Below are 14,187 nucleotides of genomic sequence, written 5' to 3' on the forward strand. Positions count from 1 at the left end.
CCCCTGAAACCAGCACTAAAATAATTCTCCTGTACAAAGTAATTCCTTTCATGCAGGCAACTGGAAAGACTAGAAGTAGAATTAAGTTCAAATAAATGAAAATAAACATGGTTTTATTGTTTCATGCAAAAACAAATTTCATGGCAACACAAAATCTTTTACAGAATGGAATCATATACATATTTGGCATTGGAAACTTGACCAACATCTATACTTTCCATCTGTTGACCTCCACCATGCTAATGAGCTAATTTTTGCAGTGCACTCATTCTGAAACCCAGTCTGTCAATTACATTACCAGTGTATAAGGTGCAGTAGTCCACTCAAGTCAAGGTAACTTTTTTTTTATTGGTCTATAGACAACAAACCTAAACATTAGAGTTATAAACGTAAGCAAGTAAATTTGTAGTAGTCTTAGAGCATTCTAAAACCAGAGCCTTTCAACTGATGAAATACAAAATAAATACCTCAGTGGTTAATACAAAACAGAAGATGAAGATACATTTTGTTCATCAACTTTTCACTTCCTCCTCTTGAGGAAAGTGAGTTAAATCAAAAAACCTTTTAAAAATGAACTTCACATAACTGAATTTATACAACAGTTATTTTTAAACAATAGACGAAAATGATATGTTCTGCCCACCTCCCTAAAGCCCTCCCCCCATCACAAAATTAGGGAAGAAAATATATTCTACTATCTCTATTACAAAAAAAGTTTCCATTCTATTAATTTATAACACAATGCAATGTTACAGCCATATTAACGGCTATTGGGTTCAATACAGGAACAACTGGATGAAATTCTCTGGCCTCTGCTATGCAGGAGGTCAGACTAGATTATAATGGTTCCTTTTGACCTTAAAATATATGAATTTTGGCCTGAAACTTGGTCTAGATACATTATTTTTTCCATGTTTATATTTTTACCAAGTTTGATCATTTTTATGGTTATCAGGAGCCACTCCAAATAGTGGTTTCTGCCATCAGTAAAATTTAAAAACCAACCAAACAAAAAACCAGTCTCATTTACAAATTCAGAGTAAATGACTTGTGTACGTTCTCACTGAAGTTTCTGGCTAAACTCTCATTGGCTTTAGCTGGGCAGGATCAGGCCTTAAACAGGGACTACTTTGGGTGTTCTAAACTGTTACTTTTTAAACAGCTGAGATATTGATAGAAAACAAACATTTTAAAAAGCCACTGTGCATGAAGGAAAAAACACTTTCTATGGATTTTATTACATTTAAATATTTATTTACACAATAAACTGTAATGACTCTATTTAATAAATGATTCATATTATAAATATACATATGAAATCACTTGTGTGTGTAATCTGTTGGCCAAACCCTGCATTACTGCTTTTCTGCACTAGGCACAGAGTAGGGGGAGAGAGAGAGAGAGAGAGGGGGAACATAAAGCCCACAATCATGCTCTCAAAATTCTGGGCCCTGTTGGGCCTTGAGCAATTTAGAGCAGCCCAATGGCTTCTGTAATTTACAATTGCTTTCCATGTGGTAACTCCTGTGGGTGGTTTCATCACTGAGAAGAGCTGGAGGGCAGGATGCTGTGGACACATCCCCTGCACCTCCGCAGTGGGATCTGTGAGGAGAGGTAGTGTGTCCTGTGCTACCAGAAAATCCTCCTTATATTGGGGGTATTTCCAGGGTAGGAGCGGTTGTCTCAGTAGTTTACAGTCCCTTTGTGCCACCCTAGAAGAGTAAAGGGGCCACAGTGGATTCAAGAAGCTGATCCGGTATCTATAATACTACAGTGACACATTTGCCTATAGTAACATCAAGAGATTTTATACAATAGGCATGTGGTATTGATTTGGCCTCACTCCTCATACTCACTCTTATTTCTTCTTACTCTTCAACTATATATTTGATGCCTTTGATTAGTTTTTCATTTAAAAAAAATACTTGCTATAAAGCTAACAAACAAAAAAGAGCTACAGAGCCCCAGGTTGAAGTAACCCCTCAAAGCAATGACAGTTCAGAGGTCAGAATGAAAAACATAGGCGGACACCAGTCTTATTTTGCATTATGCCTCTTTCTATTTGCCATATAGTAAATAACTGCTATGTAAGGTAAGGGCTGTCTATCCTCCCAGATTTTTAGCCTTTAACCTGGATTTTGTGGATTTAGGTCAGACCCGTTAGTGTTTTAGCTTCTTTTTTGTAGTTTATGAAAAATTAACAGGATCAGGGCAGAACATGAAACACTGGGAAACAAGTGACCTATTTAAAATACCTCGTGACTAAAAATACAGAATGGATTTGATGTCTAAATGCACTAAAGCTAATTGCTCTTCCTAATGCTAGTTTTAGAAAATGACCTTGCCAATTCAGGGCAAAATATTTGGAGCAGGAGAAGAAGGGTGCATTGCTTGTCATTTGATCATGACATGTAAATAGACTGTATGCCCCATGTTAGGTAAGATCACTGCTGTGGATATATTATGCTAAGTGATGAGGAATGATTGTAAACTTTGTTGCTTGTTCTGATGCAAACAGAAGATGCTTCCTGGTTTTTCTCTGAGCACTCTTGAGATGGATATCCAACAAACGTTTCCTGATGTCCTCCTATATTTACAATACAGCTCTACCTACCATGGAAATTGGTTACTAGTCACAACCTAATTCTCCTTAGCATCTGACGCTATTTCTTCTGTACACTGTTTTCCCAGATGCTAGTCTGTCTTTCCAGTATCAAGACACCTGGATTGTGTCTGAAAGGAGGAACCAAGCATGAGAAGGAAAGAAACCAGGGTTTGGTATTGTACACCTCATTCTCAACTTTGACTAGTTTATCACAAGATTTATGATATCTGGTGTTTTTTCAAAAAGCCCTAGCTTCTGGAGTCAAGTGATTAAGTGACACTAAGCTTTCATTTACAGAAAGTTTCCAGCTCTACTGGTTGTGGAGAAAATGTGAACACTGAAGGCTCAAAAATAAGAAGGCAAATAAAAGGAACCCCAACTTATGTAGCCCGTGATCTGCATATATACCTCATTTGCATGTCTCAGCTCTTCTCAGCTCCCAGTAAACATATGATTCTGAATCTATTTTCCATATGACTGGCCATCCTCCTTGAGTGTAACCCATTTATAATCCCAGCCCATCCATCTCATCAAGTGATAAAACTCTCCATTAGGCACCCCCATCATGGGGCAGATACTGTCCCTCTGCAACTTCTCCCCCTTGTCCCAACTACAGTTGTCAAGCTCATACTAGAAGGGACCATGACAGCAACAGAGTAAGGGTGGGGTTGCCTCTAAAGTAGCTTTGCAAAATGTGGCAGGTAATGTTTTTGATCAGGAGCATGCGCAGGAATTTAAATTTCACCGCTTTTGGAGGGGCACGTTTTGTACCTCTGCCAGAGCCCCGGGGCTGGAGGAGCTGTCAGCTCCCACCACGGCCCTTGGGCTGGAGGAGTTCTGTGCCTCCACTGATTAGCGTAGGGGGCCTGTGTCCCTGCTTGCCCTCCTTTGTGCATGCCTTTGTTTTTGATGGGTCAGAGACTCCTTTTTTTCATTATTTTCCTCCTTGTGGTAACAGGTGGAAGAGCAGATTTTGGGCCTGGACTGGTAAATTCTCCCATCAGTATTATAAGGCTGTTTGGTTGCCTCTCTGGTGAGTCTGACTGCAGTCACTTCTGGCTAGTTGTATTCTGCAAGAGAAACTGGTGGAAACAATTGGTTAAAATGTTCTGGTTCTCGCCTTTGCTCTCTCTTCTCTTTTCTTTTCTCATTAGGAAACATGACTGCAGTTCAAGCTCAAGGGGTTAGGTTACTTATTGAAGGACTTCCAGGTCCTTGAGCAGACAGGCAGGCAATTAAAACAGGGCTGATGAATGATCTGATCCGAACTCCAATTCATTAACTAATCATACAAAATAAGCCGATACTGTGAGCTGAGGAGAAGCCCTGTTCACAAACTTGAGAGAGGTTCATTAACAGTCCCTCTGTCCCCAATGTACTACTTTATTCACTATCCCAGGGCTCCTTTCTATGCACTTCAGACAATCAAGGCACTCTATTGATGGTGGGAGGCTCTGTGTGACCAGTCTGCTCTTTTACTTTCAACTTGTTAGCAGGGCCGGCTCTAACTTTTTTGCCGCCCCAGGCAAAAAAGAAGAGTGCCGCCCCGCCGTACCCCGCCCCCCCCCAGCACCATGCCACCCGAAGCCCTGCCCCCCTCCAAGTGCCACGCCGCCTGAAGCCCCCGCCCCCCTCCGAGCGCCGCACTACGCCAGCCCCCGCCCCCCCAAGACCCCACCTCCCCGAGCACCACGCCGCCCGAAGCCCCCGCTCCCCCCTCCGAGCACCATGCCACCCAAAGCCCCGCCCCCCCGAGCACCACGCCGCCTGAAGCCCACGCGCCCCCTCCCCGAGCGCCGCGCCGCCGAATCCAAAATAAATAAATAAATAAATAAATAATCGAGCGCCGCCCTGCCCCAAGGTGCTGCCCCAAGCACGTGCTTGGTCGGCTGGTGCCTGGAGGCGGCCCTGCTTGTTAGATAGAGAGCAATATATTTTCATTATCCAAACCCATTATGCTCCACTGCATCTGGGATGATATTCTGACGTTGCTAACTTTTTTTTTCTTTGTACCTTGTACTTTGTCTGATAATCTGGGACCAAAATGGAAGGCAACGGAATTATCAATATAGCAAGTTTTGGTCTTGCTATTTCAATTTGCAAGAACTGAGTGCTACAGAGACGACATGAGGGACTGCCAGCTGGGTTCTGTTGTGGTGCACCTACATCCAGTATACTGCCTATGACCGCACCAGATGCTTCAGAAAATGGAGCAAGAAACCCCATGGCGAGATAATCTGCCTCCCCTACCCCACCCTCAGAAGCTCTCATCCTAAACCCTATTAGTTGAGATGAGGCTAAACACTGAAACGTGAGAGTTTCTCTCTTCCTATGCGCTTAAGCACTCATTATCATGTCTCTATCATTGTATATAGCAGGGCTACATGGGAATGTTGTGTATCTGTTTGAACAAGCCAGGTTTAGTCATAGGTGCTGGAAGTAGGGGTGCTAGGGGTGCTGACACACCTGCAGGTTTGAAGTAGTTTCTATTATTTACAGGGTTTATGGTTTGGTTCAATGGCTCTCAGCACCCCCACTATAAAAATTGTTCCAGCTCCCTTGGGTTTAGTAGCTCATCATCACGCTGCACAAGTGCTAGCAGCTGGCAGCTGCTTTCACAAATTTAAAAAACCCCCTTCAGCGGCCAGAGGCCACCAATGGCATAGACAAAAGGCCTGATTCTCCACTGCCTTGTACTGTGTGCTGTCATTTAGGGTATCTCTACTCTTGGAGCTGGGGGCGTGAGTCTCAGCTCGTGGAGACATACATGCGCTCTCTCTGATCAAGCTACCACACAAACAATAGAGTCTAGCCACATTGGCGACATGGGCTAGCCACCTGAAGTATGTACCCGTCTGAGACAGTAGGCACGTACATGGCTCCAGTCACCCATGCTGTTGTGGCCACGCTCTGTTTTTAACATGCTATCTGCATCAGAGCTAGCGTGGGTAGGTTCCTCGGCTGGGAATTGCACTCCCCATACAAAGTGCCGACATAGCTTAAGACTTGTGCAAAGGGGATGTACAACGCTACCAAATGAGAAGTAGCAATGTACTCTCAATTTGCACAGACAAAAATGACAACACAAGGTGCTGAAATTTTTGGAGTGGAAAAATCAAGTTGTTTGGTTTTGCTAAAAACTGTCACTCCGATGACTAATGAACATTTTAAAGACAATATCCCTTAGCTAAAGATTCATAACCTCTTTAAAAAAAACGGCACCAAAAAGCCCTAGATTTCCTCAAATGCACTCAAGGAGACAGAAAAGCCTAACAGACGTGGCCTGGATCAGATCTTTTAGTAGTTTATACCTATAGCTGGGCAGGTTTGCCTGCTCATGCCCTACCTCCGATTTACAGCATACTGATGAAAGGCTAGGTGGCTTTCTATGACCCACTCTGAAATCTGCTGATATACTAACCAACAGCTGGCTCATCTAAAGCAGCTATGTCAGAGCACCGGGGGGGAAGCCACCCAGGAGAATTAATTATACAGATGGAGTCACTGGCAAATGCTGCAGGTATAGAAAACAGTAGAAAGTGGAACCTTGGGTTCAAAATAGAGAGGCTATGGGGGGAAAAAGCCATTTTACCCATTCATATGAGCACACTAGAACCAAGCCTAGTGTGATTGTCTTGATTAGGCCATTTGTAGAGCCAGAGGTGTAGTTGCTCTGAACTGTATGTGGCCCATGGGCCTGACATCCGTGAGCTAAAGCATTTACCTTAAAGTCACACAGCCCTGTGACCGCTCGCTTGCCATTAAGCAGCAAAAGCTTCCTCCTTTTGGGCTGCAAGGACTGGGCATGCGAATACTGAGGCATATGCCAGCCTAAGAAGTTAAGATTTTCACTATATATATATATCTTCCTACTGTATTTTCCACTCCATGCTTCTGATGAAGTTGGTTTTAGCCCACGAAAGCGTCTGCCCAAATACATTTGTTAGTTTCTAAGGTGCCACAAGTACTCCTGTTCTTTTTGCTGATACAGACTACCACGACTACCACTCTGAAACAATATTCAATGGCAGCTATTCTTTGTAAGGTGGGGAGTTAAACTTCTGCTTCCTTGCCAGTATGGCAGGACTTGGAGCAGGCATTTCAGTTCTCTTCCACTGCATGCATTTCACTCAACGCTTCCTCAAGTCCATAGGAGGAAGTTAAAGAGAGAGAGAGACAGCTATGTCCACTGAAGATGGAGAGATTAGGTTCCTAAGGTGCTGAATGCAAGTGCTGGAACAAAATGGAATATTGTAAAGGAGACTCTCTATTTAGACTTAAAAGCTTGTTGCATCATGAACTAGTGGGATCAAGGTGTTTTGCTCATACACACACATTATGTCTCTGCACTAGATGGACAGAATGATTCTATATAGAATGTTACTGATGGCTGATGCCTTTCCCGGCATTTCAGCTAAAAAAACCCAGTCAGGTTTGAGGCTGTCAATTCCAGTTTTGCCTGGAGCATGATTCATGACACCCCACATTCATCAACAGCCAAGCCTGATGTGATGGATTGGGAAGCCTCAGGCAGCTCCAATAAAGATCCTCTTGGATTACTGGCAATTAACCCCTGGCTTAGAAGGCTATGGTGTTGTAACTTCAGAACCTCAAAAGAGCAGGGTGAAAGAGCAAAGGAGAGCCCATCAGTAGTTTTGTAAACTCAACAGGCACGTTAGAACTGTCTGCATGCAAAGAGAGATTTAAAGAAGGAGAACAGAAAGGAAGCAACACACTAATTCACCAGTATCTTCAGACAGAAACATATGTTGAGGTAAAGTCACCTTGTAAGGTTAATCTGTAGCTGGGGCAGATTTTCCCACAAGAGACTCCATTCAGGCAGAAAGAGGTTATGGGAATGATTAATTATTAATAACAGAATGCCGTTCATTCTGGGGATACAAAGTTAGGTACCCAGCTAGAAATCTTTGCAATTGAGGTGAAGCTATATTCCCTTCTCCCTTTCCTGAGTCCTGCCATCCATGCAAAGGCATGAAAATTGGTAACATGAATTTTTTTGTGGCCTGATTTTTCAGAGATGTGGAGCATCTGCAGCTCCCATGGATATATCAGTGAGAGCTGCAGGTGCTCGGCACTTCTGAAAATCAAACCATTACAATTGAATAAACCACTAAAGTCCTTCCTCAAAACCATGCCTACACTAGCCAGATCCAGCTTGTATTAGCATCAGTTCAGGAGCTTCCCTTTCATGAAAAAACCACCTCTCTCCATGTGGATGATAAGATACAGTGAGATGAGTGAGGTTTCATATCACCTGTGGACACACGAGTTTGCAAAGCCACACAACTGTCCATTATATGATACTGAATATGGAATGGTGCATACACCCAAACAAGTGCCACATATTCAACGTGATCGAAACACTTGTGAACTTGGACCTTGTTCCCATTGCATCGTGACAGCACTAGCAGAATCAGGCTGATCAAAAAGGAGGGGGCTTTTTGCTTACATACACACACATGCTTTGAGCCCTGAGCAGTGACAGGGAAAGGAAATACAGTGAAATTGGCACTTTGGTAAAATAGCATGTAGTTATTTTGGGCCAGGAGATATCTCAATCAGAGTTTTTGTGCACAGTGTTTCAGTGCTTTGATGCCATGGTGATAGGTATCCTAAATATACCCAAGATATAGAGAGAGATACTGATGTAAGGAGATCAAAGTGGGGGTGGATGTACTTTAAAGTGACAGCTCTAAAGACTGGTTCTGTTGTCTTTGTCCAACCCCTTCCAGCTACAAAATACACCCACCTTCCTGTTTAATACCAAACCCTGTTATTGTGAAAGTATTGCAAAATATATTCATAGATTCATAGATTCTAGGACTGGAAGGGACCTCGAGAGGTCATCGAGTCCAGTCCCCTGCCCGCATAGCAGGACCAAATACTGTCTGGACCATCCCTGATAGACATTTATCTAACCTACTTTTAAATATCTCCAGAGATGGAGATTCCACAACCTCCCTAGGCAATTTATTCCAGTGTTTAACCACCTAGCCCTTCACATTTGGGTCTTTGCTGCATACCTAGACATCATGAACCTTAACATGGACCCGGATTTTTAAAAATCCATTTAGGATTTAAATAGGGGGAAATAGCATTGCAGCTGCATCACAGGCATCTTTTTGGTGTTGCCTATACTGTGCACAAATCAGAAAAAAAACAACCAATCAGCAGAAGCAAGATCCAAATCACATGACTGCAAGGACTCAATGACTGTCATAAACAGCTGCAGCTTAGTACTGATTGCAGGGCAGGGTTATCTCCCCAGAAAATTACCTCTACTCTCAGGCTCAAAAACTGAAGCAAAAACCCATCAAAGGGGAACTTGAAAATTCATCCAGGAACTGCCTGAATTTGATTTATGGTTTCTTTATCCTGTAGAGCTGAGAAAGGTAATGAACCAGAGTTTTGATCTCTATGGGTTTTCATAGCAGAGAGGAGACCAAAAAAGGTTTAACTATTTCTGATATATGCACACTTCTTCCCTCTTCCGCTTTTCTATAAGGCTGGCTGCAAGATATTGGAGGATACCAGAGAACGCTGGTTTTGTGGGGACCACAAACCCATTCCATGTTGATCTGTGGTGCTTGCATCGACTCATTGGGGCAGTGTGGGCTGATGACTTTGGATGCATTGCCATGACATACAGATGTGGCTTGCAGGATGTAGGTCATATGCATTTAAAATGAGACTCTACCATAAAATTAGAGAGGGGTGCTGACCCCATCCCAGTTCCACAGAGACCCCCAAGTTACTGGCTGGCCACCTGCAGCTGCAGATATCGTGAGTGCCTGAAGGAGGCCTTGCTCCCTATGGAACTGAGGTCTGGTAAGTTCCTGACTGGATCTCTAGCTCTTGTAAGGAGAAGCGGGAGTGGTGGCAGGTTGGTGTGAGGTCTGTGGCGAGCTTGTTTTATCACAGAGGAGAAAACCCCATTTGAAAAGGAAAGCAATTAAATGGAAAAAACCTGTCAGTTCTCGGAAACGCTGCTGTAGTTCTTTTTGGTAGGGAAGGTCAGTTGCCCTGCCTGGGCAGAAAGATCCAGCGATGATGTCTTTGGGTGCAGCGTCCTCCTCGGATGCACTGGGCTGGAGCTGATTCGGTGTGAATAGAGAGCTGTCCTGTCAAGGCCCAGGGTGTTTGCTTCTGGCTGGGCTGCCTCTGTGGCTGCTCCCTGCTCAGTTTTGCCACCTGGATGGTTTGGTGATGGCTGTGAGCTGTGTCGCTTGGATGGAGGCGGGCTGTAGTTCTGAAATCTCACCGTTTTCACTTGCTGAAATGTGAACAGAACCAAGAGTTACTACGGCAGAAACACAATGAGTCTCTGGCTTTTGCTTTGATCTGCTGTGGCATTGTGCTGCTAGGATGGAGCACAGATACTTTCCCTGCAGGGGACTAGGTACACAACAGAGGGTGTGTTGGAGTGCCCCACGCCTGGGATGGTGTGCAGCAATGGAGTGGTTAGAGGTTTTGCAATGTGTACTGTACCAGGCGGGAAACATCAGAAGAGCATAGCGGGTACCAGAATAACTGGATACTACACAATGGGGGTGATATGAGAACCTAGAGAGGCAGGATTGGATACAGCATGAGTTAAAATGGAGGAGAACATAGACTATGGAATGGTGGGGAGACCTCTGAGAGAGGCTGACTTCTATCCTGCTGTGCCATTCACCCAGAATACATGGGTGTGTTCAGAACCTGATTTCCATCCTCTGGCTCTCTTTTACCTGAGACTCTGGAAAGATGAAGCTCTAGCTAATATGCTAACCAGAAACCTCTGGGCTGGCCTCATTTTGTGGGACTGGTGTGGCTTTTACAAAGTTATTCTGCAGGTGCCACCTGTGGGGAAAGTTGTCACCAGGGTAGTTTCACTCCTCGAATGGAACCATTTGTGGTTTTTTACTACAGATGTCCACCAGAAAACACCCAACCTATTCCGCAGAGAAGCAATTAACATGCAAGCAAAAGAAGCCAGCCAGGAGTCTCAGAAGCCCTGGCGGGACAATCCTGAGTTCTAATAGCCAGATTCGGAGCTCCTCACTCATTTCTCACTCAAACCCTCATGGACTCTTGCCTGGGCTAAGGTCTGGGTAAATATGTGAGGATTTGGCCATAAGTGAGCAGGGGCTTTTGCAGACAAAAGAGTCCACAATATCTGCGCCCTGTGAATGGTTTCATTCCAACAACAATAAACTTGGGGTGGGGTTGGGTGTGGGAGAGGGGGCAAAATCCTGAGAACTTTACTTGGGCACAAATCCCAATGAATCGCATTAGGAGTCTTGCCTGAGTATGGACTCACTGAAGTAAGGACCGCCTGGGATCTGAACCATGGTGAATAGTCAGCTGAAACCTAAGGTCAGTCCCAGCAGGATTTTCTGGACTTTCCAGAGGTGGAGGGTCAGTGTACCGCTCCTTGCAATGACTCTGCCTTACTCTACCTTTTCGGTGCTGTTCCGGGAGGTATCTGGTTTCACCAGGATGGAGGGCGGAGCTGATGGAGGTGGCTTTGGAGCAGGTTCGCTTTTTGCTGGGGATTCTTTGGCATCCAGGATCATTGAGCTACATACAGAAGGAGATCTGCTTTCACCCGCCCTGGGCACAAGCAGCAATGAAGCATCGTGGGAGGCGCTTGGCCTGGCTCCTGGGTCCGCCATGCCAGGGGTGCCATGGGGCTGAGAGGAGACATGCTGGTAAAGCTGAAGTTGCTGGGGCCGCACCGTGGCAGCTGGGGTGCGACTGAGGGAGCCGACAACCTGAGTGAGAGCTCCGGGCTGCACAGGTCTCTGCAGTGATCCATCTGGGGAGAAAGATTGTTTTGAAGTCAATAGGCAATGAAGGTTAAAATAAATAGGCGCCAATGGGCAAATATGAAAATGTAAAAAGAATCAGAAAAGAGGAAAAACTCTCATGTTTCATCCCCTTCCACCAGCTCTTGTTGGATGCTGAGGCTGTCTGCTATCTGAGGAAGGGTCTAACTGAATTCCTACAAGTCTGCAGGGGCCTTTGCATGGTTGGGGGCCAAATATAAATGACAGATGAGCAAAAATGACTTCTTCCACTCCCTGCAATTCCACAGGGGTTCCCTAAGCAGTCTTTGCAGGTAACAGATTGTGCCTTTTATCTGAGAATCTCAAAGCTTAATGAATTCATTTCCCCAGCACTTCTGTGTATTTGTACAGCACCTAGCACAATGGGGCCTCAGTCTGACTGAGGCCTCAGCATGCTGGGGCAATACAAACAATAAGGTGTGGTACTAGATAAATACTGTTGTCATCATTTTCCAAATGTAAGGAAATGAGGCGCAGAGACAATGTGATTTGCACTGGCAATACAATGAGTCTGTGATGGAGTCAGGAATAGAACTGAGGAGCCCGAGTCTGGAGTCCCCTGCTCTAACCACTGGGCTTTGCTCCCCTCCTCTTTGTCAGTTAATGTAGGCTGAACTCAATCCATGGAATTTATATGGCAGTGGGCAGGACAAGCTTGACGTTCCTCAATCCGCCTGTATGCTACAGGACCATTAAAGACTCTTAGGGTGACCAGACAGCAAATGTGAAAAATCAGGATGGAGGTGGAGGGTAATAGGAGCCTATATAAGAAAAAGACCCAAAAATCGGGACTATCCTTATAAAATCAGGATATCTGGTCACCCTAAAGACTACAGTTATCTCAGGCTTTGAGCCATGTTAACACAGCATAACAATATTGAATTTCCATGTTGGACTCTTGCATCAACAGGTGAGGCAATGATACGTCGCACACTGATTCGCCACAAAATTCTTCTACTCCCACCCTGCCCCGGACAAATTGAAGTAGGTGGGTAGAACCCTAACCTAGAAGGATCTGATCCTGCTAGATGCTAAGGTCCTTGGGCGAGGACCTTGCTTGCTGTGTGCCCTCAACTACCACTGACTTCACAGAGGTGGGCTGTTTTTTGCCAGTCAGCTACTAATCCCAAGCATGAGCCCTATACTTAGGGTGACCAGATGTCCCGATTTTATAGGAACAGTCCTGATTTGGGGGTCTTTTTCTCACATAGGCACCTATTACCCCCCACCTCCTGTCCCGATTTTTTTGACACTTGCTATCTGGTCAGCCTACCTATACTGAGCCCTCACTAGCAGGTCTCTCAGCTGTGTGACATTTGTTGTTTGCACATCACAGCCTATTCCATTTGAATGTTTACTTTACAGGTGATGCATGCTTTATTCCTTTTGCAATTTCCCGCTGCTTGAAAGATTGATTTTAAACAGAACCACAGTGGGGGAACGAGTCCTTTAAGGAAAAACAACTTTTAAGATAAATCCAATTTTGAGCCTAAAAACATTGACCGTGTCCTTTGCAAATGAACCTCGCCCCCTGCCAGTGACTCTGCACAACTCAAGTAGCAGTTCAGGCTGAAACAATTGAAAAATGCATTGCTTAGTTGCTTAAATATAGCTGGAGATTTATTCCATGGCAGTCTGTGCTGTCTGAAATGAACCTTGCCAACCTCATGGAAAGAATGCAGCACGCTGAGCTCTGCATAAGCCCCTGGAAAGGATCCTTTTGTGTGTTGAGTCAGGAATTTGGAATAGCAGGAGCAGGGAGAAAGGATGGTCTTGTGGTTAAGGCAGGACTAAGAACAGGAGCCTTGGGTTTGATTGCCAGCTCTGCTATAGACTTCCACGATGACCTTATTCATTCTGTGCTTGTTTCCCCATCTTTAAAATGGGGGCAATAATACTTTCCTATCTCATGCAGGCTTCTCTGAGGCCTGATTTGGTGATATTTGAGGTGCTCAGCTATTACAGTTATGCCAATAAATAGATCTTACACTTCATCCTGATGAAGTGTGAGTATGCCCTCTGGACTGAAATGCAGCCACTTCTGGAGTAGAAGGCAGCAATCAACCAACATATAGAGCAGTAAGGGAAGATTAGGGTCAAGGACATGGGTCAGACACATACTCGGACTCCGAAAGTGACACCTAACCCCTTGTTTGCACCCAAAAATCCAGTAGTGAGATGTCTAAGTGCTGTCAAATGCACCCACAATTATGTCTGTTCACAAAATTTCACCTGCAGTTCTTTGCAGGTACAAAATCAGAGGCCATGTTGAAGCTCTTTGAAAGATCAAAGCTTTACATTCTGGAGGAGCCAAACTGATCCCTCTGTAACTCCCAGGACTCCAGCCTTAGGGTCTCAGTATTTAAGGACTCCTGCAACCCCCACCTCCTCTTACTTTAAACAGCCTGGAGATTACTTAATTTGACAAGGAAGAACAAGAGTGGGAAATGACAGTGCATATCTAGTCAGTCTATATGTTTTAACCAGGACGTATTTGACTGTTAAACCATCTCTCCTGACAGACCCCCCAGTCCATCCACCTGCAGGTTTTACACAAGACTAAGGCCTGGCCTACATGTAAAGGTTAAGCTGACAGAGCTATTGCACTCAGGCATGTGAAATATCCACCTACCAGACCATCGGAACTCTGCTGATCCAACCCCTGGGGGAGGTGGAGCTGGTCACCAGACGAATGCTTCTGTTGACTTAGCTACTGTCACTTGGGGAGGT

At 44.7% G+C, this 14,187-nt stretch overlaps 1 protein-coding gene across 1 annotated transcript in view; it reads right to left on the reverse strand.

Moving 5' to 3' along the window:
- Positions 1–9,596: 9,596 nt before the first annotated feature.
- The window catches only part of SH3RF2 (SH3 domain containing ring finger 2), a 79,027-nt gene continuing 74,436 nt past the window's right edge, over positions 9,597–14,187 (reverse strand). Inside the window, exons 8-9 of the mRNA XM_065409809.1 lie at positions 11,068–11,426; positions 9,597–9,899 (exon numbers count right to left, since the gene is read on the reverse strand). Coding sequence (XP_065265881.1) covers positions 9,597–9,899; positions 11,068–11,426 — 662 coding nt within the window. The remainder of the gene's footprint in view (positions 9,900–11,067; positions 11,427–14,187) is intronic.

Source organism: Emys orbicularis, chromosome 8 (genome assembly GCF_028017835.1).
Source record: "Emys orbicularis isolate rEmyOrb1 chromosome 8, rEmyOrb1.hap1, whole genome shotgun sequence".
NCBI lineage: Eukaryota > Metazoa > Chordata > Testudines > Emydidae > Emys > Emys orbicularis.